The following is a 27,231-nucleotide window of genomic DNA, read 5'->3' on the forward strand; positions in this document are numbered from 1 at the left end:
TGACTTTGTGTTAAATGAGCGGTTGCTCATGGAGTCCCAAATGAGGCACATTACCTGCATTGTGAGGGAGTGTCAGTTATGGCACTATGGCCATGTGGCGTGATTCCCTGAGGGTGATCTGCCTCACAGGATTCTCATTGTTGAGCACCTGAGTGGCTGGACCAGGCCAAGGGAACACCCACGTAACACCTGGCTGCAGCAGATAAATGGTCATTTCTGGAGGGTGGGACTGGACCATGTGTCTGCCTGGGGGGTTGCCAACCAAGATCCTGAGCTGTTTCGTCGTGTAGTGGGTGTGGCAACGTGCTATAATAGTGCACGCTCCCCAACCTGACTTGACCTGACCATTCTGCTCTGAGGAACAGTATGAAATCAAAGGTTTGGTTAGACGTTTGGCTAATTACTAAGAGACAATGTGTTGATTTAACCCTAGTCCTGCACCTTCTAACATTTCCACTAAGGCCACCTACATCCTAGTGCTGGTTTACATAAAGGCCTGAACTGTTATGACTCCTCTTCTTTATGAAGTTTTCCTGAACAAAATACGTTTTTCTTTTCGTATATTTTCGGTAGTGCATACAGTGCATCCAGAAAGTATTCACAGCGCATCACTTTTTCCACATTTTGTTATGTTACAGCCTTATTCCAAAATGGATTAGATTCATTTTTTTCCCTCAGAATTCTACACACAACACCCCATAATGACAACGTGAAAAAAGTTTACTTGAGGTTTTTGCAAATTTATTAAAAATAAAAAAATGGAGAAAGCACATGTACATAAGTATTCACAGCCTTTGCCATGAAGCTCAAAATTGAGCTCAGGTGCATCCTGTTTCCCCTGATCATCCTTGAGATGTTTCTGCAGCTTAATTGGAGTCCACCTGTGGTAAATTCAGTTGATTGGACATGATTTGGAAAGGCACACACCTGTCTATATAAGGTCCCACAGTTGACAGTTCATGTCAGAGCACAAACCAAGCATGAAGTCAAAGGAATTGTCTGTAGACCTCCGAGACAGGATTGTCTCGAGGCACAAATCTGGGGAAGGTTACAGAAAAATTTCTGCTGCTTTGAAGGTCCCAATGAGCACAGTGGCCTCCATCATCTGTAAGTGGAAGAAGTTCGAAACCACCTGGACTCTCCCTAGAGCTGGACGGCCATCTAAACTGAGTGATTGGGGGAGAAGGGCCTTAGTCAGGGAGGTGACCAAGAACCCAATGGTTGCTCTGTCAGAGCTCCAGAGGTCTTCTGTGGAGAGAGGAGAACCTTCCAGAAGGGCAACCATCTCTGCAGCAATCCACCAATCAGGCCTGTATGGTAGAGTGGCCAGACGGAAGCCACTCCTTAGTAAACGGCACATGGCAGCCTGCCTGGAGTTTGCCAAAAGGCACCTGAAGGACTCTCAGACCATGAGAAAGAAAATTCTCTGGTCTGATGAGACAAAGATTGAACTCTTTGGTGTGAATGCCAGGCGTCACGTTTGGAGGAAACCAGGCACCGCTCATCACCAGGCCAATACCATCCCTACAGTGAAGCATGGTGGTGGCAGCATCATGCTGTGGGGATGTTTTTCAGCGGCAGGGACTGGGAGACTAGTCAGGATAAAGGGAAAGATGACTGCAGCAATGTACAGAGACATCCTGGATGAAAACCTGCTCCAGAGCGCTCTTGACCTCAGACTGGGGCGACAGTTCATCTTTCAGCAGGACAACGACCCTAAGCACACAGCCAAGATATCAAAGGAGTGGCTTCAGGACAACTCTGTGAATGTCCTTGAGTGGCCCAGCCAGAGCCCAGACTTGAATCCGATTGAACATCTCTGGAGAGATCTTAAAATGGCTGTGCACCGACGCTTCCCATCCAACCTGATGGAGCTTGAGAGGTGCTGCAAAGAGGAATGGGCGAAACTGGCCAAGGATAGGTGTGCCAAGCTTGTGGCATCATATTAAAAAAGACTTGAGGCTGTAATTGCTGCCAAAGGTGTATCGACAGAGTATTCAGCAAAGGCTGTGAATACTTATGTACATGTGATTTGTTTTTTTATTTTTAATAAATTTGCAAAAACCTCAAGTAAACGTTTTTCACGTTGTCATTATGGGGTGTTGTGTGTAGAATTCTGAGGGAAAAAATGAATTTAATCCATTTTGGAATAAGGCTGTAACATAACAAAATGTGGAAAAAGTGATGCGCTGTGAATACTTTCCAGATGGTATGTAACTTGATTTTTTAATGTTGTTAAAATGTTACTATTTATAATTTATTGTTTATCCCCATGCCATTTTTGTTTAGGGGCATCGCTATTTATCAATCTTGGCTAAGCAAGAGGCTGGGTTGTTAGTGTTCATTTCCTGATGTTGTGTTAGATTGCATCTCCAATCTGTCCATTTTTTAAACCTGCTCTGTGCGATTCTTTTATATCTGAGTTTACTCAAAAAGTCTAAAAGAATAGAAAAGAAGATGATCAAATCAGTTAGCTTACCTGAATGTTTTCAAACAGCACAGCAAGAAGCTTTATGGACTGTAGTCGTCTCAGAGCCAGTACAAACTTCCGCTCTTCCCACCTACTGTCCTGTGTCACGTCAGGTTCTTCCGTATCTTCACATTTCACATTTTCAACATGATGGTTATCCTGTTGCTGTTTTAGCCTCTGCTCTCTTTTCTTCTGTTTTCTTTGCCTTCTAAGAAGGTGCTGAGCTGCCTTTCTTTTACTAATATTGGAAGAGCAAAAACAATACTGCATGAACAATAGGCATAAATGTCAAGCACTGTTCTACGTTATAACATAACATTTCTCAGACCCACGTAATCCAGTTCAGGGATGTTGGGGTCCCAAGTCTATATATACCTTCAGCATTGGTTACAAGGGAAGAATCACCATTGAGTGGGGTGCCTGTTCATTACAGCACCCACTCCTGGACACAAACACACTCACATGGGGCCAATGTAGAATTGCCAGCGACATATTTGGAATGTGGGCCAAAAACTGGAGTACCAGGAAAAGACATCCACACGGACTGGGCTTAGGTATAGGCTTCAAGCCACCAGTAAACGAAGGCATACTTGCAGAAAATCCGCTTATCCATTTACTAACTCTGCATATTCCAGTATAACATGAAAAAAGGCAGACACTATGCCAGCAGCCTTGCGAACAAGGCAAAAAAATGACCCTGAAAGGAGAGTTGATCTGTCATATGATTCACGAACACACACACACATACTCACACTCACTGAACTTTTACATAAAAACAAATCAATTCAAATGCATGACACAATAATGCTCCATGTTCCACCTACTCCCTTCCAGCATTTGGACCCCATTTCTGCAGCAGGCTGGCTGGTGTTTTATTTGGTGTTTGCATGTTTTGCCATCCTAAGCAGAAGCCACATGAAGGGCTGGCCATAGCAATTACAAATTTATACAAGGATTCAGTTCCACTCTCTCTCTGCCTACTAAGAATAAATCAACAACATGCAACACCCATTTCATGTAATAACTGCAGTGCCTTCAGCAAATATTCAGGCTCCTTCACTTTGTTCAAATTTGCTAGCTTGCAGACTTGTGGCAAAAAAAATCAATTAAGTTAACTTTTTCCCTCATCAAGCAACACTCAATACTCCAAAATGAGAGAGTGAAACCAGGTTTTTAGATTTTGTTGCAAATCTATTATCAAAGGAAATCCTGGGATGAGACTTTCTCGGAGATCATTTCAGGTCCTGCGAGATGAGACTTTTTGCAAAGAGATGTTGACAAGTCCCGCCCTCCTCTCAAACATTTACAACCACGCCCACGGTCCAATCACTTCTCATTCATGTGTATGCTATTGTCAGACACAGTTCCTGCACTCTCAGCTCCAAGCAGGGTCCGAAATAAAAGACAAAGAGTAGAAGACAAAGTAGAACGTTGTAAAGAGGTTCAAAAACACTGACGCGATACACATGCAGAGCAGGTTAGAGATTATAGAAGTACTAAAATTCAAAAGTCTCAAAAAAATGATAGTAAAGATCGCATTAGCGCAAACAAACGGAAATTATTACTTGGTGAAATAACGGAACAGCGAAAAGAGAACAAATATATTGTTCGGATTTAAACTTTAAGTCGGAAACTTTTAGATCGTTAAATTCGTGTTGCCATTAGGAAAAAATAGTGTTTCTTCCCAATGAAGAAGTCTATCCGTGAGAATTAAAAGATTTGTTGTTTGGTGAAAGTGAAATCCACATATGCGAGCGGCAGAGACGTGAAGTGGCTGGTGCATAGCGCAGGCTGGGGGGCTGGCGAGTGAAGCAAGAAGGAGGCGAAGTTTATTTTTAAAACTGAAATATCCCCTTGACACAAGTATTCAGACACTTTAATCAGAACTTAGCTGAAGCACCTTTGGCAGTGATGTCAGCTGGGAGTCTTCCTGGGTACTGCGAAAGTGGGTTTTCTGCCAATTACTTTTTTCTGCAGATCCTCTCAATCTCTGTCTGGTGGGATGGAAATCATCAGTGGACAGATCTTTTCAGGTCTCTCCAAAGATTTTTGATTGGCTTCAAGTCTGGGCTCTGGCTGGGCAACTGAAGGACATTCCCATAGCTGACCCTAAGCCCCTCCTGTGATGTCTTTGGTCATTATCCTGTTACAATGTTCACGAATGACATCTCTGTACTTTACTCTATTCAGTTTTCCCTCAACCTTGTCTACTCTCCCAGTCCCTGGTGCTGAAAAACAACACAACAGCATGATGCTGCCACTACCATGCCTCATTGCTGAAATGGTACTATGCAGGTGACGAGCAGTGCTAGCTTTTCTCAGGACATGACGATTAGACGAGGCCTGACAGTTCAATCTTGGTTTCATCAGACCAGAGAATTTTGTTACTCATAGTCTTAAGAGACATTTAGGTGTGTTTTTGTAAACTCCAAGTGGGCTTTCCTGTGCCCTCTGGCCATTCTGCCCTAAAGCAGATTAGTGGCGGTTGACCTTCTGCAAGTTTCCCTCATCTCCACACATGGGGGAGTTCAGCTGGAGTTACCACAGGGATCTTGGTCACCTCTCTTACCAAGGCCCTTACTTAGTTTGGCCGGTCGGCCAGTTCTACAAAGTGTTGTGGCCGTTCCAATCTTATTCCATTTAAGAAATATGGAGGTCGCTGTGCTTTTGGGAACCTTCAGTGTGTCACACACGTGCGCATGGGAGGCAGCTAAAGAATTCCACCTGGCCCTGTTGACGTCACTTCCGGGTCCGAGCCTATGGAGGAAGACCTTGTCGGCTCTGGCCCCTTTGATGTCATGTCCGGGCTCGAGCCTATGGCTGAAGACCCTTATGAGCCCGACCCCTCTGACTTCACTTCCTGTCTTCCCCTATAAAAGTCTCCACCTTTTCCTTATTCCCTCAGTTCTGTTTTGGACTCGGTTTTGTGCACATCAGTGCTGTATAACATTTCGCGACTTTGCAGCCAGGATACCAAATATACGGGTGGCTGCCCCAAACCTTGCTATGACTCTGTGTGGAGTTTCTGACATTGGCGTAGTCAGCAGGATGGTTGAATCCCGGAAGAGAAGGGGAGAGGACCTGCAACGTACCCAGTTGGGAGCGTACCATGGTTGAGTTTTCAGGCGGGGTGGGTGTCCCGCGGTTCGGAGAGACCAGGTGCAGGCTCCGCTCCCAGCACTCTTAGCTGGACAGCCTGGGCAGGCCAGGAAGTGTGCAGGAGGGGCTCACAGAATTGCGCTGCTCAGGATGGGGAAGGCGAAGGGGGCTTATTATGCTCTCTCGGGGGAGAGTGCCCACCTCCCTGTGAAGGCAGAGCCCTGATTTCCACCTAGGGGTACCCCAGACTGGCAGGTGAATAAAGTGAGAAAGTGGAGGTTCGACCCAGAGTGGCCGACCCACAAGCAAGCCTAGTCATTATGGGCTGCAGTAGAGCAATGGTTATGGCCAGGTGAAAACAAGCCCAATCAAATAGTGGAGCAGGTGGCATGCTACCTGCTCCTAAATGCTCTACCCCGCGGTTTTGCCCAGACAGTCTGGGGTAAAGACTTTCAAAATATGGAAGGGTTAATAGAACGCATTGAGTCGTAGGGGACGGCCTTGCAACCTGGGAGAGCAGAACCATCCATTAGTCGAGCTCAGCCGGCATACGTACCAAAATCTCTCCCCCCCCCCGACAACCCAGAGCTTGTGCCAATGTCTACGGAGTTGCGGGTGTGCAGACCGCTTGGGAACGAGGAGGGATGCAGGTGGAGGGAGAGGAGGGGTTGGTGTGCTCTGACTAACCCCTTAGCGGTCCCACACACAGGAGTGGTGATTGTTAACGGGTTTAAGACCAAAGCCTTATTCGATTCCGGCAGCAACATTACAATTGTTGCCCGCTGGTTTGTGCTACCGTGACATTCGTTAAAGATTAATACCATTATCACCTGTATCCATGGAGAAATCCGCTGGTACAGGTCAACCACCTGTGTCATCAGTTGTGGAGGATCGGTAAAAAAATTAACCGTGGCGGTCCTCCCAAATCCACCACACCCGGTGATGCTGGGGTGGGACTGGTCTAAAATTAAAAGTGGTGAGACACATACCACTCCTGGTTCTAATTTTGGCCTAGTTGTAGACGGGGATGAGCCGTCTCAAGCTGCCTCCATGCCGTGTAACCAGCCAGTGGAGAAAGACAAAGTGGCCTCCCTGAGTGACGTGGCAACTCCCGGACCGTTGCAAACCGATACGTCATCCTCCAGTGCCGAGACGGAACAGGAGGAAACCACGCTTCTTGAAGTCGGCCCAGACCCTCTCTCCCTTTTACAGTTTCAATTTAGGGAGACGCCAGCTTCTTTTAAAAGGAAGCAGTGGAATGACGATTCCTTTAAGTTTGCAAAAAATGCAGTGGTCCTGGTCAATGGCCGGCGCACTCAACAGTCGATGCCACAGGATCCTCACTTTGTTTTGGAGAATGACCTTCTATATCACGTAGCAGAGCATGAAAACAGGGGCGCAAGCTACTGCTAATCCAGTTGACCTTCCAGCGGCATGTTTGTGAGTTAGCACACGCCCACCTCCATTTGGGCACCAAGAAAACCCTGCAGCAGATCAAACTTCGCTTTTATTGGCCGGGAATCAATGAGGAGGCTCATCGCTTTTACACTTCCTGCCCGGATTGTCAATTGCGACAAATTCCTAGGAAGGACTGTACTCCTCTCGTTCCTATCACCCCAATTGATGTCCCATTTCACACAATTGGGGTCGATTTAGTTGGACCCCTAGAACCCTCAGCCCGAGGACACAAGTATATTTTAGCCCTCCTGGATTATGCTACCAAATACCCCGAAGCTGTACCGTTGCGCTCAGCTACTTCTAAAGCCATTGCACGGGAATTGGTAGGGGTCTTTGCGCGAGTTGGCATCACTAAGGAAGTCCTGATGGACCAAGGGACACCTTTTACCTCAGAGACGTTCAAGGAGACTGCCAAGTTACTTAAAATAACGCATCTAAAGACCGCAGTGTATCATCCTCAAACCGACGGTCTGGTAGAGAAATTTAATCTGACTCTCAAATAAATGCTTCGTAAGGTGGAAAACGAGGATGAAAGGAAATGGGATCAGCTCCTCCCCCTCGTCCTTTTAGCTTATCAGGAAGTCCCACAAGCCTCCACGGGGTTCTCCCATTTTGAATTATTGTATGGGCAACAACCCTCGGGGCATATTAGATATTTTAAAAGAAGGATGGGAAGAAGAGGCTCTTCCCTCTACAAATATATTGGAGTATAGATAGATAGATAGATAGATAGATAGATAGATAGATAGATAGATAGATAGATAGATAGATAGATAGATAGATAGATAGACGTCTCTCCAGGAGTTCTGCCTGGGAGATCGGGTCATGATCCTAGTACTTACCTCCCACTCTAAGTTACTTGCCCATTGGCAAGGTCCATACAAAGTTAAGGAGAGGAAGGGACTCCTTGACTATTTGGTGAGTCAACCCAATCGTCAGCTGAGGGAGCAGGTTTATCATGTAAATCTGCTGAAACCGTGGAAGGACAGGGACCCCAATCCCTCCTCCGGTCAGCCCCGCTCTCTCTTTGCTCACACAGCTAGCCTTAACTTCGGTGCGGATTTAAGTCCCAGACAGCGACAGCAGCTGGAAACAGTTATCCTGTCCGTCCCGGAGGTAGTGAGTGAAAACCCTGGAAGGACCTCTCTGATTGAGCACGACATTGTGACAGAGCCCGGGGTTATAGTCCGAGAACGTCCATATTCTCTTCCTGAGACAAAAAGAGCTGAAGTGGAGTTTGATATCAAACACATGCTGGAACTAGGAGTAATCAAGGAAAGTCATAGTCCCTGGTTCAGTCCCACTGTCTTGGTCGCTAAGCCTGACAGGAGTTGGGAGGTTTTGCAATGACTTCCGTCGACATAATCAAGTCTCCCAATTTGATGCTTATCCAATGCCATGAGTGGACGACCTCTTTGGACAAGCTAAGTATTTGACCACACTGGACATGACAAAGGGGTACTGGCAGGTTCCTTTAACAGACTCCGCAAAGGTTAACACCGCATTCAGTACCCCTAATGGACACTGGGAGTATTGTGTCCTTCCATTTGGGTTACACTGGACTCTGGCAACCTTCCAGTGTCTGGTGGACAAAGTGCTCAGGCCTCATAGCTCAAACAGTGCTGCCTACCTGGATGACGTAGTCATCTATTCCAGCACATGGACGGAACACCTACAACAGGTAAAAGCAGTATTGCGGATACTTGGTCAGGCCGTACTTTGGATTAATCCCAAGAAATGTTTCTTTGGATTGAGCGAAGCCAAGTATTTAGGCTACCTGGTGTGTTGGGGTACCGTGAAGCCACAGTGCTCCAAAATGGATGTCATTTTGAAATGGCCCTGTCCGCGAACCAAGCGGCAGGTCCAAGCCTTTCTCGGGTTGGCAGGGTACTACTGTCAGTTTGTGTCCCGGTTCTCGGAGAGAGCTGCGCCCTTGACTAATCTGACAAAGAAGAGGACCCCAAACATTGTGGTATGCACTGAAAAGACAGGCGCTGCATTTAGTGACTTGAAGCAGGCCCATACGTCCACACCTATTTTGAAAGCACCTAACTTTTCTTTACCTTTCATCCTCCAGATGGGCGCTTCGGGACACAGGCCTGGGGGCCGTGCTGAGCCAAAGTGTCGATGGTATGGAACACCCCATCATGTTCCTGAGCCGGAAACTGTTGAAACGAGAGATCAGGTATGTGGCGGTGGAGAGGGAGGCTTTGGCAATTAAATGGGTGATTACACAGCTGAGGTACTACCTGTTGGGCCGGGAATTCACCCTTGTCACGGACCATGCACCTTTACAGTGGATGGCCTGCACATGGAGTCGAATCCACAGGTCACCCGGTGGTTTCTTGACCTACACCGTACAAGTTTTCGCTCGTTCATTGTCGGAGCTCTCTCCATGCCAATGCTGATGCTCTTTCTCGGGTTCACAACCTCTCAGTCAGGGTCGCCCAACCCGATGGGTCTGGGCTGACAGGGAGCCTTGTCACACATGTGCGCATGGGAGACAGCTAAGGGTCTTGAGTAAGGGCAATTCTGAGTCAGACCAGGATGTGGCTTCTTTTTCTCGCTTTCCTGCAGACCATCCATGGGAGATTCCACCTGGCCCTGTTGACGTCACTTCCGCGTCCGAGCCTATGGAGGAAGACCTTGTCGGCTGTGGCCCCTTTGATGTCACGTCCGGGCTCGAGCCTATGACTGAAGACCCTTATGAACCCGACACCTCTGACTTCAGTTCCTGTCTTCCCCTTTAAAAGCCTCCACCTTTTCCTTATTCCCTCAGTTCTGTTTTGGACTCGGTTTTGTGCACAGCAGTGCTGTATAACATTTTGCAACTTTGCAGCCAGGATACCAAATATATGGGTATTCTTGCCCCAAATCTTGCCTCAAATCTTGCAGGACTCTGTGTGGAGTTTCTGACAAATGTTACATATGTTTTTTGTAGCCTACCCCAGATGGGTGGTTTTTGCTCTGTCACACAACTGTGGGGCAAGTGTGCCATTCCTAATTATGTCTAATCAATTGAATTGAACACAGATAGACTCCAAAAAAGATGTAGAAACATCTCAACGATAATTAATTTAATGGGACGCACATAAGCTAAATTTCAAGTGTCATAGCAAAGGGTCGGAATATTTGAGTCAGTGTGAATTTTCAGGTTTAACACATTTGCAAAAAAGTCCAAAATTGTATTTTTGCTTTGTCATTCTGGTGTATCAAGTGTAGTTTGATGAGGGAAAAAAATTTCATTTAAACAGTTTTAGCATAAGGCCAAAACATAACAAAATGTGAAAAAGGTGAAGGGTTCTGAATAGTTTATGAAGGCACTGTATATTATAAAATGGATTGAAAATTTTTTAAAGAGCAATACACTAATAGCAGGAAAGAGCTAAACATTTCAGTACCTTTCGGCCTCTTCCTCCTCTTTTTCTCTGAGCTTCTCCTGCTGCCTCTGGTCCTCCAGGTTTTTGAGCTGTTGCTTCTCCTGCTGTCGTCTCTCAACAGCAGCGTCGCTCAAGTGGTTTGTTGTGTCAAATGTTACCTGTGCCAGACAGATGAGAAAAATGATTTAGGAAATACTGTCACTGCAAAACCCTACATTTTTATTCATTTTTATAGAAATTCCTTGTCAGGCACATGAGGGGCTTGGTTTTATCCCAGGAGGGAGGATCATCATACACAAGAAGGGAATCATCCCTACATGATGATTACTTGCCTCTCACACACCTAAACACACACAGGCACAGTGAGGCAATTTAGAGTGAGTGCCCAAACAATCGAGAAGTGTACATCTGGATTAAAGGAGGAAAGACAAGAATGTCAACAAACAGTCCCCAAGCAAGAGTGACCAACAGGCAGGGAGTAAGAAAGCCATGCTGACTATTAAAGGTAGTGCAATGCTTGGGCAGTGATGGCAAACATTGTAAAAGCCCCAATTCTAAGCAGATGACACTCATATTTATGTTATGATTGCAAACCAGGACTCCATTTTTCTATTTTTAAAGACTCCAAGGTGAAAAAACTAGGATGTCTTAAACTGAACCTACAACAATTTAAAATTCTGTTTAGATTTACAACTGGCAAACTAATTCTGAGCTAAGCGGCCCAGGTTATGCAATATTTAAAGTTGACCTCTAGGTTATTAATGATGGATATCACCTCAATGACATTCACACCTCAAGCACAATATACAAAAGAAATCACCTGCTTCTTACAGACATTGTGCTTTATTGCATAATTTTTACAATGAGGGATGTGAGATCTTCAATATGATAAGTATAATATGACTATTAACGCAGGTTAAGCACCTCTCAGTACTTGGTGTAAATAGTAATTGTTATGTAGTACTAAATAACCAGTTGTATCACCTTTAGCAGCAAAAAATGCAACCTGACATTTTCTGTAGTTAATGATAAGTCCATCATAGTGCTTTTAAGGACTTTTGGCCCACTCCCTCTTGAAAATGCTTCAACCTCCCTATCACGTGTGGGCTCTTAAGCTTTAACCGTTTGTTTCAAGTCTTGATGCAACTTCTCAATGGGGTTTAAGTCAGGACTTTGATGAAGTCATTACAAAAGTCAAATTACTATTTTTGCAGGTGGTTTGTAGGGGGCGTTGCAGCACCCCAAACCCCTAGACACAACTTCACAACACAGTCCTGGGTTCAACTACAAGACATTTATTTTGAACAGCATCTCCACAGAGTTGTAGTATCCTTCTTTCTAGACCACGTAGAAAGCAAGAAATTTGTTTTTCTTCATCTCCCATGCAGTCTCATCCACCTCTTCCTGACTCGGACCCCTGAGAGGACAGAGATGGCACCTTTTATGCCAGAGATAGGAATACTTCCAGTGTCAAGGAGGAAACCTCTGAAAGTAGGGACAGCCTTCCCCAGCAGCACCCCGGCAATCCGGCAAGGCTGCTCCACAGGACCACAACTCCCAACATGCCCTGCAGGTACATGAATGGGCATACTAGCCCAGGAATGCTGCCATCCAGAGTTTCGGGGCGGGAGGGTATGTACTCTTGGGAGGTAGTTACCATCCACTACAATGGCCTCCCTGCCAGGTAAATGTATGGGGGTTTATCCCGGCTGGGATGTCAACCCAGACATGTCGTCCATCACAAGCCATTCTAACATAAAGTTGTTTGTGTTTTTGGATCATCATCTTTCTACGTTATCTTGGTTTTCATAGTTTATTCTTCCTGAAGATTCCTCAGATATAAAGAATTGCTCCTTGAACTATGGCAACCCACTCAGTTGTCAAGGTTCTTATTGTGGAATCCAGTGCTAGCCATTCTCCAGACATAACAGTGTCCATGTCAACTAAACGGTTTCACTTTGAAGTCCTCTGCCCAGAAGTCTTGCACGTAACTACACTTGAGGACAGCACTCATGTTTTCAGGAATGGCCCATGCTTTCCAATTTGTTGGTCTGCCATGTGGCTTCAAGAAAAACCATGGACTTTGCTCAAATGGCACATCTGAAGATTGCTTACTGTTCAAACTTTATCCTTTTGAAAAGTAGGATTTTAACAATTATTCACTGGAGGCCCATAACTTTGGAAATTGATTTGCAACCCTTGAAACATCAGGCTAATAAACTGAGCAAAGCCTGAATGTGACCTGATTGTAAAGCAGAATATTCAAACAGTCAAACTGAGCTCATTCACGGAGGAAAAAACAAACATATTCACACTTTTCACACCAAGTGTATTTGTTTGCCTTGGACATAAGAAAAGTAAAATATCAAAGTCTGATTATTTTGTTTTTCTCTCAGATTCTCCTCTGCATATAAGCCATGAAAAGTCCAGAATAAATTATTTGTGTAAAATATGCAATAATGCAGAAAATCACAAAAAGGTCAAATACTTTATTAAAGCACATAAAGGCTGCAAATTTTGTCTTATACTTACCAATCAAAGTTGCTTGAAACTTTTGTTTTTTCTCAATTATTGTGATGCTCTACTTTGGACCCTAACAACAGTCTCAGTAGCTGCTGGGCCTACAGAACGCTTTTGCTCAAGGACTAGTCATTTAATTCTACTTGGTGCAAATGGATGCCTGTGGTGTTAAGCAATTATTTAAAAATTCCTCTTTGAATACCTAAAGTGGCATTGAAAAGTCTAGGCACCCCTGCTTAAAATGTCTGTTACTGTGAGTAGTTAAATGAGCAGAAGAGGAACTGATCACCAAAAGTCTTAAAGTTAAAGATTGAACATTTCTTTAATATTTTAAGCAAGACTACATTTTTATTTCCATCATTCACAGAAACAAAATATCAAAAACATGTAAAGGCCCTAAAGCAATAGTTTGGGCACCCGCCATGGTCAGTACTTGGTAACAATGCCTTTGGCAAGTATCATAGCTTGTAAACGGTTTTTATAGCCAGCTAAGAGTCTTTCAGTTCTTACTTGGGGTATGTGCACCCATTTGCCCTTGCAAAAGGCCTTTAATTCTGCAAGATTCTTGGGCCTTCTTGTCTGTACTACTCTTTTCAGATCTATCCACAGATTTTCAATGATGTTTAGGTCAGGGGACTATGAGGGCCATGGCAAAACCGTCAGCTTGCACCTCTTGAGGTATTCCATTGTAGATTTTGAAGTGCGTTTTGGATAATTATCTTGGTATAGGACTCATCCTCTTTTTAACTTCAACTTTTTTACAAATGGTGTGGTGTTTGCTGCCAGAATTTGCTGGTACCTATATTACTAAACCACAGTTTAAATTTATGCACGGACGGTGGACGCACCGCATGCGCACTGCGCCTCAGAGTCAAACCCAGTGGCTTCCCAGAGTCAGTAGGTGACGCAAAAACAACACAACCTGTGAACTAAACCTGCTCTAATCCACTGTACCAGCGGTCTGTGTGGCATATCTGAATCACATAACGGAAAGAGCTCAACGATTTGTAATACCAAACCGAGCCCGTAGTTCCCAGAGTCAGTGCGTGGCGCCCAAACACTACAACCTGTAAACTACACCTGCTCTAATCCACTGTGCCAGCAGTCAGTGTGTGTAAGTTGGAGTATGCTTCCTAACAGTAAACGACTTCTACCTAATGACACAGCCACAGAACAACAAAGACGAGACCGCATGGATAAAAACAATACACGGAGGCTCCTACGACGCGCTTCAGACACACCAGAAGCAAAGACGTCACGGCTCCACAATGAAAGAGCTCAACTAACGGAAATCAGCACGCGAATCCGCCGCCGTCAGCAACCGACTTCTCACTGACGACACAGCCATAGAAAAACAAAAAAGAGACTGCATGGATAAAAACAATAAACGAAGGCGCCTACAACTGAATCACAGCTCCAAAAAGAAACTGCTTTAGTACAAATATGTTTATTTCATTACATGAACTTTCCCAGGACGCACCCACCCTCCGTGATATTTCATCCCTCCAAGTATCGGAGGGAACAGAAAGTGATTGCCATTCTTGGATTTGCAATTCTTTCCAGAATCGCGGGCTTGCTGGTTTATTAGAATTCATTCTTCCCTCTGCCAATGACATGTTCCCTGTGCCATGGCTGCAACCCAAACCCAAAGCAATTTGTAATTTGCATCACTTGGGGTTTCATAACAAGCCATAGTCGTAATTAAGTAATGAAGGTCTGAGACCTTGGTAAAAGTTACCAGAGACCTCAAATACCTTGGGGTGCCCAAACATTTGCATGGTGCTCCTTTCCTTTTTTCACTGTACAATTGTACAAAACAAAAATAATACACGGATCTTGCATAAAATGCTGAAAAGAAATGTGTCATTTTAACTTTAAATCTTTTCGTGATCAGTTCATCTTCCACTCACTTAACTATCACAGGAATAGACATTTTAAGCAAGGGTGCCCAAACCTTTGCATGCCACTGTATATAATTTATTGGTGCTGCCAGTATCCACATTTCTGACTTGGTTAATTGGCACCTTTGCATTTGTGACACATTCTTGTTAGAAATTCCAGACTAAGGGTGTATGTGCAACATACAAGGTTCACACCAACGCCTATTATATTTTTCAGAAATATTTTATAATGCAGTCTTTTGCAATCATGTGGATTTAAAATGGTTTAAACACACTATGGAAATACAACATTGACCCATTTTAATTCAACAGGTCATTAAGTTTGGCAGAAAATCTGAGGCTGCTGCTGTTGAGTCGGACCTAAATTTGGTTGCTGCAGGACAGCCTTTGGATGAGCGTCCAGATAATGGAATACATGCTGGACATAAAACACCCTGCACAGATTGTCAGCTGGGTAACATGAAACAGCATTATATCATTAGTGTCATACTTTAACATAACATAACATTGTCAAACCTGCTTAATCAATTGAGGGTCATGGGGCCTGAAACCTAAATTATCTTACTTTGAAAATATAAATTGTGATAAAGAGAAAATGAAAAGTACTTGTGTAGGCATGTGGGGCCCACTTCACTACAAAAGTTTCAGAATTTGTGCAAGTAGATCAACTGAAAGGCTCCAAAAGTACACTGATCACAGATTAGAAGGTGAACAGACCACTGTGATGGCAGAGGAACCTCATTTGATTATCTTCACAAGGAATCCACCTTCTGGTTTGAGGTTATAAATGCTGGAGTCTTATATCATTCCTGCCTCAAACAACAAGCACAGTTAGGCGCTGAAGTAGAAGGTTGACGTGATTGGCCAGACTAAGTGAAGGGTCATGGTCAAACTGCAATAATGTCTAAGTCAGAGGTCCCCAACTCTGGTCCTGGAGGGCACCAGTGGCTGTAGGTTTTCATTCTAACCCTTTTCTTAATTAGTGCACTATTTTTGCTGCTAATTAAGTTCTTTTGCATTAATTTTAATTGACTTGTTTTTTAAGATTTGTTTCCCTGAATTTCTTCATCTTTCCTTTGAAGTGCTTCATTTGTTTCCTTAAACAGAAATGAAATGTGAGGTGAGTGAGACAACAGAAGAGCAACTAATTCAGGGCCTCAAACTCCAACCAATTTCACTCCAAGCAGTTGCTTAATTAGGTGTCGATTCTTGTTGTTAATTAAACTCGTTCTTTAATTCCATGGCTTGTTGCTGCTCTCATTGTGCAATAGCACACATTTCCAACATTGTTGATTTTCTCTTTTCTAAGAGCTCTGTTAAAATGTTTTGTGGATCTGAGCAGATCAACATTCCTCAGCCCTTCATCTTTCTTTATGTTCAGATATTGTATGATGGACACCAGTTGTTTTGGCTCATTTTGTATCTCATTACTGTTTGGCTGCTAATGAAAGAAAAACAAATTAAGGGGTCTGAGTCTTTAAGAGCAAGTCACATAAAAGTAATTCAAAAGAAATTAATTAGCAGCAAAAACAGGTCACTAATTAAGAAAAATAGTGTTAAAATGAAAACCTGCAGCCACTGGTGAATCAAAAGATGGACCAACCAACAACTTCAGCTTGCCATGAATCCCTCTATTTCATGTTATGGGATTAAAAAAATGTGACACACCAATCTATGGTCAACTGAATCAGGAATCAACAGCGCTATGTATAATGGTGGCAAGGGGCTCAGACACGCCATGTCATAGACACATTTCATTAAACCACATTTCAGTTTGGGAACAACCAGGTACTCCTTTCATTTTTGTTTGGTAATTGTGATTTTCCCTTTGTTTAACACTCTCTTGGGCTGCTGTTATTAAGGTGTACTTCCAGACATTTTCAAAAACCCAAAAGCACAGTTAATCAATAATAATAATTCATTACATTTATATAGCGCTTTTCTCAGTACTCAAAGCGCTATCCACACAGGGAGGAACCGAGAAGCGAACCCACAATCTTCCACAGTCTCCTTACTGGAAGGCAGCAGCACTACCACTGTTATTTGCACTCTTATATACTCAAAAAGACCACTAAAGATACAGAAAACAACGGAAGCCCAAGACCAGGTGCTAAGATCAGATCACAAGGCAACCTAGTAATGGCCAATGGACTATTTAACTTGGGCACAGTATGAGGAAAGGCAACAGTTTATATTTAGTTGAATATTTACTACAGGGTGGCACACTGTTTAGCATTGCTGCCTTACAGTTTCAAAATCCTTGGCCCGAGTCCCATCACTTTCTGTATGGGATCTGCTTGTTCTTCCCATGTTTGCGTGGGCTCTTTCTTTGGGCATTCCACTTTGCTTCCAAGCAAATGGTTAACTGGTGACCCTAAATTTGCCCCCTGTATTTGAGTGTGTTTTTGATGGGCTGGCACTTCTCTGAGGTCAGATTCTTGCCTCGTGCCTGATGCAGCTAAGACAGGCCTTGTGTTCAGTCTAACTGTTAAGCCTACAGACTAATATCTAAAAATCTGACTTGATGAATGCATCTACTGCCTCTTTATCTATCTGCCCTCTTGGTCATGAGATGTACACACATTGTGCACTTCTTTGATTATATTTATGAGAGTTATACATACCCAGTTCATCTATCAGTGGAATGGAGCTCACCTTTAGGCTGCATGCCAAAGCCTTCCCATCATCGTCTTTTAACATAAGTTTCATTCCTCGCAGTGATTTCATTGCCCGGAAAAGATCCTCTTCCGTTTCATACTGAATGTAGACGTCAAATGTGTGAAGCCCTCCAAAGCTGTTAAGGGAGTTGCGACTGTACATCTCCTCCCGGTACATATCCAGCATAGGAATATCCATCTTTCGAATGGTTCCAAACTTTTCAAACACTTCTTGGACAATTTCTTCAGAAGGCTTCTCACTGTTGGACACTTTGCAAGCAAACCACTTACATGGAAGTCCTTCCACATGAACTGTGTCTATTATGCTTTCAGGAGCTCTAAAGAAGGCCTCCCATTCTGGCTGGGAAGGGAAGTCCACAAAAGATTCTTTGGCCTGGACTTTCAATGGTTCAGAGAAGCCTGGCACAGCAATGGTCTTGCCATGAAGTCTGCTCTGTAAGATGTAAACCAGGCTCTTGGTTTCGAGTTCTCCTTCAAAGTGAATAAACTGTATGCTGCTCTTGGCCACTCGCAGAGCACTGAACTGGTACGGCTGCACCACCTGCTTGAGTTTGGCCATCACCTCCCAGTTTGAGCACACCTTGCCGGGCTCCTTTAGCTCTGGAAGCATCACTGTAATTGCCAGTTTGGCAATGGGCGTCAGGTAAAGACAATGGATTGGACACAGATCCAGTGCTTCTGACGTGTTGTGAACAATTGTAGCAAGCATTTTATCACCATCTGTTGGTTTAAAATAAGAAATACAGAAAGTGATTAAAGTAAAAATACAAACTGTTAATATAATTAAATGTGATACAATTCAACGATCTAAAGTATGTACTCTAACAGTATGATCTAATGTATGTCAAGTATGTACATTTAGGACACATGACTTTAAGGTACATTTAATGAACTTATTGTGTGCACTTCAACCCCCTCATAAAATCAACCGTCTGTGAATATTGACGGAGAATACACGATGAGACAGGCAGAGCACACAGGGGAGTTGTCACGCATATCCCCCAATATTGCATGGGTTCTTTCTCAAGGTGTTTTAATTTTGCTGTCAATGAAATGGTTAAATCGTGACTCTAAATTGTTCACCGTATGAGTGTGCCTATGATCGACTGGCATTCCTTCAAGGTTTGGTTGCTGCCTTGCACCTGATGCTCTTAGAACTCTTACAAGACACTGAAAAATTAGTTCACACTTTTGCTTTTAGTCGAGTTGATTACTGTAATGCACTCCTAACAGGACTACCTAAGAAAGACTTCCATCAGCTGCAATTAGTGCAGAATGCAGCAGTAAGCATCTTAACCAGAAAAAGAAAATCTGAGCACATCACACCAGTCTTAGCGTTGTTACATTGGTTACCTGTGTCACTCAGAATTGGCTTTAAAATACTACTAATGGTTTGTAAAGCCTTAAATAATTTTGCTCCATCCTATATGTGCCTGTCCCACCAAAACTCCAAGTCGTAATCTTAGATCTTCTAATGGTGGTCTGCTTAGAATTCCAAGAGCCAAGCTTAAAAGAAGTGGTGAGGCGGCCGTTTGCTGTTATGCAACCAAAAACTGGAACACTTTACCAATTAAAATTTGCCAGGCCAATGTTGTAGAAAATTTTTAAAAACTGCTAAAAACCCATTATTTTAATTTGCCTTTTTCAAAGCTACATTTCAGTTGTGTTCCTAATGGACTGTATGGGTATAGAATTATCGTATTCTTCAGGAATCTGCAATCTGTGCTAAACTCTACAATTCTCTTTTTCAGCTCTTCTGTGGTGGCGACCAACTTCATCAAATCCTTTCATGTGACGCATGAAAACTAAGGACTGATTTAGGAACATTTATGTTAGGTAGAATGGGGTCTTTGGCCTTGAGACCCCTGCAGATTTTGGTTTTTTTTTTCTCCAGTTTATCTGGAGTTTTTTTTTTTTGTTTTTGTTTTTTGCTGTTCTCCTGGCCATCTGACCTTACCTTTCTCCTTTGTTATTCCTTAATATTATTGCTTAATTTTTTTATTTTTCATTTCATATAATTGTCTTTTTGTTGTCTTGTAAAGCACTTTGAGCTACACTGCTTTTATGAAAATGTGCTATGTAAATAAATGTTGCTGTTCTTGTTGTTGATGCAGCCAGGATAGACCGTCTGTTTCACCTCACCATTAAGCATAATGTCTAAGAGGATTAACCACATCTGTAGCAGTCATCTTTTCCCATATTAAGTAATTTGCTTTTATTTTTGGGTTCTTAAACTCACCAATAAGATAACATCTCATTTTTGTTTAAGTTCACTGTCAAAAAGTGAGAACCCAAAAATCATCTACTTATAGAGTCAAAGAACGTTATTTTGAATTGGGCAGTCACCGTCTTTTCTGTATACCGCACTATAAATAAGCATCTACATACACTTCTTTGATGTCTTTACATGATCCTTCCTGGGGATTCCAACATGCAAATTGAAAAGAATCCCCATCACCCCTGAAACACAAACGGTTACTGATCACTCAAAAAATGGGTAAAAACAGAATGTCCATCAACCCCAGGGGTGTCCAACTCTGATCCTGGTGGGCCAGAGTGGCTGTAGGTTTTCATTCTCACCCTTTTCCTAATCAACAAGCAGTTTTCACTGCTAATTAACTCCTTTTCCTTTATTTCAATAGCCCTGTTTATAAGGATTCAGTCCTATGAATTGATTTGTTTCTTCATTAAATGGCAGCCAAACAGAAATAAGATGTGAAATGAGCCAACAGATGACCAGTTAAATTGGAACATCAAACTTCAGCCAGTTTCACTCCAACCAGTATCTTAATGACAAGCCAATTTTTGCTGTTAATTAAAGTCATTATTTAATATCATAACTTGTTGGTGCTCTCATTTTGCCACAGCAGACTGCTGATTTTCTATTTTTTCCTAAGACCACTGTCAAGATGTTTTGGTGTCCTGAGCAGACCAACATGCCTTAGACCTTGGGTCACCCTCCATGGGTGACAGGGCCTTCAGCTGTATAGCGCCCAGACTCTGGAATGACCTACCGAAATTAATCAGGTTGGCTAACTCCATGAATTCTTTTAAAAACAACTCAATACTCATCTGTTCAGGAAGGCTTTTAGCTCTACCTGACTTTACTACCCTTCTTTCAGTTTACCCCTCTGTCAATATGCTTATGTAACCTGTGTGTGTGCTAGACCATCAATTATGTTGTCTGTTAGGCTTTTTTCTCTAAATTTACTATCTTACTCTTCTTTATTTATTTATCTGGTTTAGTACAATGCTATATACTGTATACCCTGCTGTTCTTTCTTAAACTCTGTGAAGTGCCTTGAGCATGGGAAAGGCGCTATATAAATAAAATGTATTATTATTATTATTATTAGACCTTCATCTTTTTTTATTTTCAGGTTAGCTGGTCATGTGGTGGCTTGTTTTGTGTCTCATTATTGTTTGGTAGCTCATTAAGGAAAAAGAAACAATTAAAGGGTCCGAGTCACGTCAATTAAAACTAAGACAAAACAAGTTAATCAGCAGCAAAAACAGCTCACTAATTAAGAAGATGGTTGGAATGAAAACCAGCAGCCACTGCAGCCCACCAGGACCAGAGTTGAACACCCCTGATCAGTCACTAGGAAAATGCAAGGCCTGTCACAGATACATAAAAAGGGTATAACAACTCACATTAAATTGTGATTCTTACCTTTAAAACTTGAACCCAATGAATGGTAACCTTAAAGGCTAGGGCTAGAGATCTTAAACATGAATGCCACATAATGTCCATCCATCTGTTTTCCCAACACCCATTCCATGAGAAACCAGAGCCATCCATGGAAGCATGGCAGAAATCCACCTTGGGTGGGGTGTCATTCCAAGACAAAATAAATAACTTTTAAAAGTAATATACTTATACTTTACTTACTTAAAAAAAAGAAGGATAGTTGTGAACCATCATCTTTGAGGAAGAATTGTGGTCGGAAAAAAATCTTGAATGATCACAATTGGAGATCACTTAAACATTTGGTGAAATCAAATCGTACAAAATAAGCAGTGGGACTCACCGCTATGTTTAATAGTGAAACTATGAGTGTTTCCAGACACGCAATGTGAAGAGAACTCGACGTGCTGACACTAAACAGCTGTGTAGCCTTAAGAAAACCACTCATCACTGTGGCTAATCTGAAACAAAGGCTTCAGTTTGCTAGGGAGCATAAAGATTGCCCTCTGGAGCAATGGAAAAACGTCATGTGGTTTGAGGAGTCCAGATTTACCCAGTTCCAGAGTAAAGGGTGCATCTGGGTAAGCAAAGAGGTGGATGAAGTGATGTACCCATAATGCCTAGTGCCTACCAATCAAGCCAGTGGGGACAGTGTTACAATCTGGGGTTGCTTCAGTTGGTTGGGTTTAGATTCAGCAACGTTATGTGCCCTAAAAATGAGGTCATCTGACTACCTGAATATACCAAATGATCAGGTTTTACCATCAATGGATTTTTTCTTCCCTAATGCCACAAGCATATTCCAAGATGACAATGCCAGGATTCATCGGGCTCAAGTTGTGAAAGAGTGGTTCAGGGAGCTCAAGACATCATTTTCACATATGGATTGGCCACCACAGATTCCAAACCTTAACCCCATTGAGAATCTTTGGGATATGCTGGAGAAGACTTTACGCAGTGGTCCAACTCTCCCATGATTAATACAAGGCCTCACAGAACACATAAACACATGATGAAAATTACAAAACTCAAATTAGAAACAAATTAGAAACTTCGTTAAAAGCAACCCGTCCAACATCCCTCATCATTCACCTGTATCTATCTCTGAAGGTGATAGTCGCTTGTGTGGATGAAGATTCAGACAACCTCCCCAGAGAATAGCAAAACAGTCTAAAGAATTTATGTGTTCATGACAGGAAAGGGATATCCCAATTAAAATTCCAGAAAAGATATGAAAGTCTGCCATTCAGTAAATATGCCCTACTTCAATATGCACCGAGCACATGCTGATGCAACTAAAAACTATTCATTGATCTCGTATCTCATCTTAAATTGAGCCTGGTCACAATTTTTGGAAAATGGAGATTACTAATATAGGTGTGTGAAGTTTCATTTTATGCTATTTCAAGGATTCAAGGATCACAAACACAATAATATTTTTGATATTAATTTTCTATCCACACATTTCTATTACAATCACGAATATTCAGACTTTGAACATTTAAACCAAAGCACTCATTTTAAATATCTGATGCAACTACTCTTGTTTATCATGTACTTCTGTCTCATGCTAATTTAGACTTACCATTTTGGTAAGTTACTTCCATTTCGTTGACTGAGATGTGTTCAGTTGTAATGTTTTGTTTCCAAATAAAACAATCTTAAATGTAAAAATAAACCAAATTGCATGTGGTCTCAGGTCTAAAGAAATTCATGGGCACTGCAAATCATTGGGTAAAGACAGCACATCCAGAGTGCACTACATGTTGGCTGGACCTGCAAGTGTCAGTTACCCTGTACTCTGTAAATTTGACAATATACAGTACCACTATTACTATCACTACTACTTAATTCTGGCCGAACCAATCATAGATGGCAGCATCATGCACTGTGCCCTCCTGCTAATATCAAACTAAATCCCAAACAAATAAATAGAAAACTCAAGAGATCTTGGCATGTGTCCTGGAGTGGAAAATCTTCAATTTTTTAACTATATTCAATTTTAATTATTCTGCTCAAACAAACCAGGATGAACAGAATTTACAGGACTTTAATTACAGGCATTGCAAGCATCCTTTCTTGTAAATTCCTCCTGTGTTCTTGCACCACTAATTTATGCATCTGTTCCAGTCAGTTAGTAGTTTATGACCTGGGAACTGATGGACTCCATAGGAGTAGGAATTACAGAATTAGTTTACAGTTTGAGAAAGGGAGAAGCAAGGAGATACTTAAAAGATTAAACACTTCGATCAGAGTCATTCATCATCAGGACAAGATAGCCAATCAAATGGGTGTAATGTCTCATATCCCAATACCCCATGGGTGCATTTTAACATAAATTTAGCTCATCTGAGGAACCAAAGAAAAAAAAAGTCAGAGGGGCAACAACATAGGAAGTGACAGCAGAGATCAAAAGATGCGAGACCATCTGATTTGGATGGCAGGAAATGTACCCTCAGAATAACAAAGATCACTAAATCAAAAGCCACCCAGAACATCATCCACCACTTGACGTTTCTGATTTTCAAGCTTTTCCAAGACTGTTTATATCCAGACTTTGCTATCTATTTTATTTTCTATTATATTTTCCTCTATTAATAAATGCTATGCTGCTTTTAAATTTTCCATACTATGTCTTTTATCTAGATTGGCTGAAATAATAAGAGAGCACCACGTGTGGGAAGATTGCTGCCTTCTTGCTCACAGGGTTTATCAAGACTATAGTGGTTGTTCCTCAATAATTAGAACAAGTGCTGTAAACGTAAGACATCATTTGGTTGGTAAGTGTCTTTCATGCCTGTTTGTTAGTGCTGCCTATGTAGAGAATCCCATCCAGAATACTGTGGAATGACTGGCAACTGGCCCCCTCGAGACTTTGTCTGGCAAGGAGCGCTATGTGCATGTGTGTGTGAGAGTTCTGTGTGGAATATTGCAGGGTGACTGGCATCTGGCACCAGCCGAGACTTTATCTGGATAGGATCGCTATGTGTCTGTGAGTGTATTTATGCGTGTGTGTTAATATTCAAGGATGGGAGTAGATGAACCCAATAAATGTTCCCGGCATATTTCTCAATCTTAACGATAATACAACATGACATGACATATTTGTTAGTGATAACACAACACCAGTGGCTGTCACCTTATAACTGAAGTTTACCTGCCTAGTCAGACATGCTTACAATAAGCACTGCAAGTAGTTAAGAAATACTAATCTCATTCTGAACACAAACAGCTGTGCGGAACATTCTGTATCTTAGCATTTTTTACACCAAATGCTGGCACTGCCACCTGAACAATACTAAAACTAAAATATGTAAATTAGTAAGATAAGCCACTAGAAACAGTTGACTACTTTTAGTTTCAAATCCTCGTTAAAAACAAGCATGGCTTCAAGCCAGCTGAATTCAAAGATAAAACAGTAATTATACCATGGAACAACCTAGAGTATATAACATTTAAACTTGTGAAAATGTTTAAAATAAAGAACAAATAGTCTGTATTGTAAGGCAGTGCATTTTCATATCTATGTGAAGAATTTAGGTGCTTCAATAACAGTCCCATGAATGGTTTCAGTTATAAAAATCAAAAATGGCTTCTCAGATATTTTGTGCCCCTTTTGTCCCTTTATCTAATCACTCTGTGCTTTTATATTCCATGCGAATATATTCTAAACCCAATATTTCCAAAAGACAAGATTATGAGGGGGTCAGAACCTAACACAACAGCATCAGGCTCATGGCAATAATCAACCCTGGACAGGTCAGTAGTCCATCACAGAACACACTCATGCACACACTTATCAAGTTAGGCCCCACAAGTACATCTATGAAGGTTACTGACTTGGGCATTTAGGCTGACAACCTAAGCATCAAATTCTTGTTCTATTAATGACCTCAGCTATCTTCTTCACCCTCCGTAATATCACATAGCTCTGCATAAATTAACATAGGCATCTGGTTGTAAATCTGCAGAATACGTAAAGACGTCCCAAATTCTCTTAGTTACTTGAGCAAGTAGAGGTGAGGATGCATCTTAATTACTGCAGTAATGTGGTAGGGTCAAGGCATATTGCAAGTGCATGTCAGTGCTGCTGGCCATCTCAACAATGGTCCAGTTGAAGAGCAGCCTTCTCCCTGATTCTTAAAATCAAAGCAAGTAAACTATCATACAGCCGCTACCTGAGAAAACCAAAGTAGCAAACCTTAATGACTGCTGTCCTATGGTACATAGGCAAATGTTAGCTCCCATAATATTCCCAGACCCACTCCAATTTCTGTAATAAACTAACTGAACATCAGATGATGACATTACACTGGCACTAAAGACTGACAATGAACGCCAGGAAAAGTTAGACTCCTACATCAAGATTCTGTTAGTCTTTAGATCAATTCTTTCCACAATACAATCTTGAGTGCAACTCCTTCTACCATCTGATACTGGATTTCGTAATGGTGTTATCAAAAATAAAAGCTCATCTGCAATGATTTTAAACATCCGAACTCTTCAAAGACATTACCTTAGCTCCATACTCAACTCACGTCTAAATGTCTGTTGATATCACATTTGTTGCAGCATTTGTTGCTGTATTGACTTTCTGCTGTATCCCCTTTATTTATTAATATATTCCAAATCTCCATGCCCATTATGTTTAATGTATCTATTTTTATAGTAAGGAGAATACAAATAATCATTTCACGGTTACATATAGCAAATGCAACTTTAACTTGAAGTGTATGCAAATGACAAGAAGATTTCATGTGACACACTTTTCAGCTACAGTTTGCCTGTCTACCTACTGTTCCATGTATCATCTGGGAGACAAGATGTCCCTCTAAAAGCCTCTGAGAGTGGCCACTGCCTTTCTCGCTTCAGGGAAATACGCATGTTGGTAACAAAGCCGCTCCAGTCGGGGCAGTAACAGCCATTCTCGTCCACCTGGCAACAGCAACACGGTAGAGCAGCTGAGAGCCAGCGAACTGGCAAAGACAGTGTCACCCTTTGAAGTGCTAACACGAACAATGATGGTAGAAATGCATAAATGTGTTGAAAATACGAGGAGGTGTGAGGTATATTACATAAAAAGGCTGAATATTCTGAATGCTGTTTGTCATTTGCATAATCATTTAAAGTCATTTCTGAATATTAAATACTAGCAAAATACCCATGCTTCACAGCGGAGAAGTAGTGTGTTAAAGAAGTTATGAAAAAGAAAAGGAAACATTTTAAAAATAACGTAACATGATTGTCAATGTAATTGTCGTAGGCTTATTTTAGTATTGACAGTGAATTTGATAATTGTAAAGAGTTTAATGTATGATTGTAAATGTTGTGTATGAGAAATGCACATTTTTAGGATGCAAGGATCTCTTTGTAAATGACGTTTGCAGTTCTGCCCTCGGGCTGTAAAATGACCAAGCTGTGTGCTGAGCTTACTCTTGAGCATGCAATGCACAGTTGGCCATGTGAGAAGCAATCTTGTGTCAAGTCAGTGCCGACCTTTTTTAGAGTCTGGCCCTGTGACTTATTTATTGTCATAGTGAAGCAGACCCTTACTGGAAATTGGAGGCGTTTGAATTGAAATGGGAAGTCAGAGGGTATGAGAGGGATGCAAGGAATAAATACAGTCTCCCCTGAGCCAGTTCCAGCGAAGACAGTTGCCTCAATGAGGTTCTTGTGCAGAGATTTGATCTGAAGCCTGGTGCCGTTACAAAGTTTTGGTGGTTGTAAGTTTCTTGGTAAAGCGGTGCAGTAAACGAAAAGGCAGGAGTCACCAGCAGGAAGCAAGGCCAACAATAACAGGCTTGAAGCAGTGGAGTAAAGAAGAAGGGAGCAGTGAGCACGACGAACAGCTGAGGAATGTAAGGAAGCGAGTGAGGAGGCACATGAGCGCAGGATGTCGTTAATGTATATAGGCAGGGAGTCAACCACGTGGTAGATGTGCGGACAGCGGCCGTGCGGAAAAAGGAAGGGGGACCGTCTCTGCCGTGAAATAAATCATCTGTTAACGGAAATAAGGAATGAAACCGCCAAAAGGAGT

General features: G+C 42.2%; 1 protein-coding gene across 1 annotated transcript in view; it reads right to left on the bottom strand.

Moving 5' to 3' along the window:
- LOC114662178 (A-kinase anchor protein 17B-like) overlaps nt 1-27,231 on the bottom strand; it is a 53,692-nt gene that overhangs the window by 14,338 nt on the left and 12,123 nt on the right. The window contains exons 2-4 of the mRNA XM_028815540.2: nt 17,484-18,226; nt 10,429-10,565; nt 2,480-2,708 (exon numbers count right to left, since the gene is read on the bottom strand). Coding sequence (XP_028671373.1) covers nt 2,480-2,708; nt 10,429-10,565; nt 17,484-18,226 — 1,109 coding nt within the window. The remainder of the gene's footprint in view (nt 1-2,479; nt 2,709-10,428; nt 10,566-17,483; nt 18,227-27,231) is intronic.

This window comes from Erpetoichthys calabaricus, chromosome 12 (assembly GCF_900747795.2).
Source record: "Erpetoichthys calabaricus chromosome 12, fErpCal1.3, whole genome shotgun sequence".
NCBI classification, from domain to species: domain Eukaryota; kingdom Metazoa; phylum Chordata; class Cladistia; order Polypteriformes; family Polypteridae; genus Erpetoichthys; species Erpetoichthys calabaricus.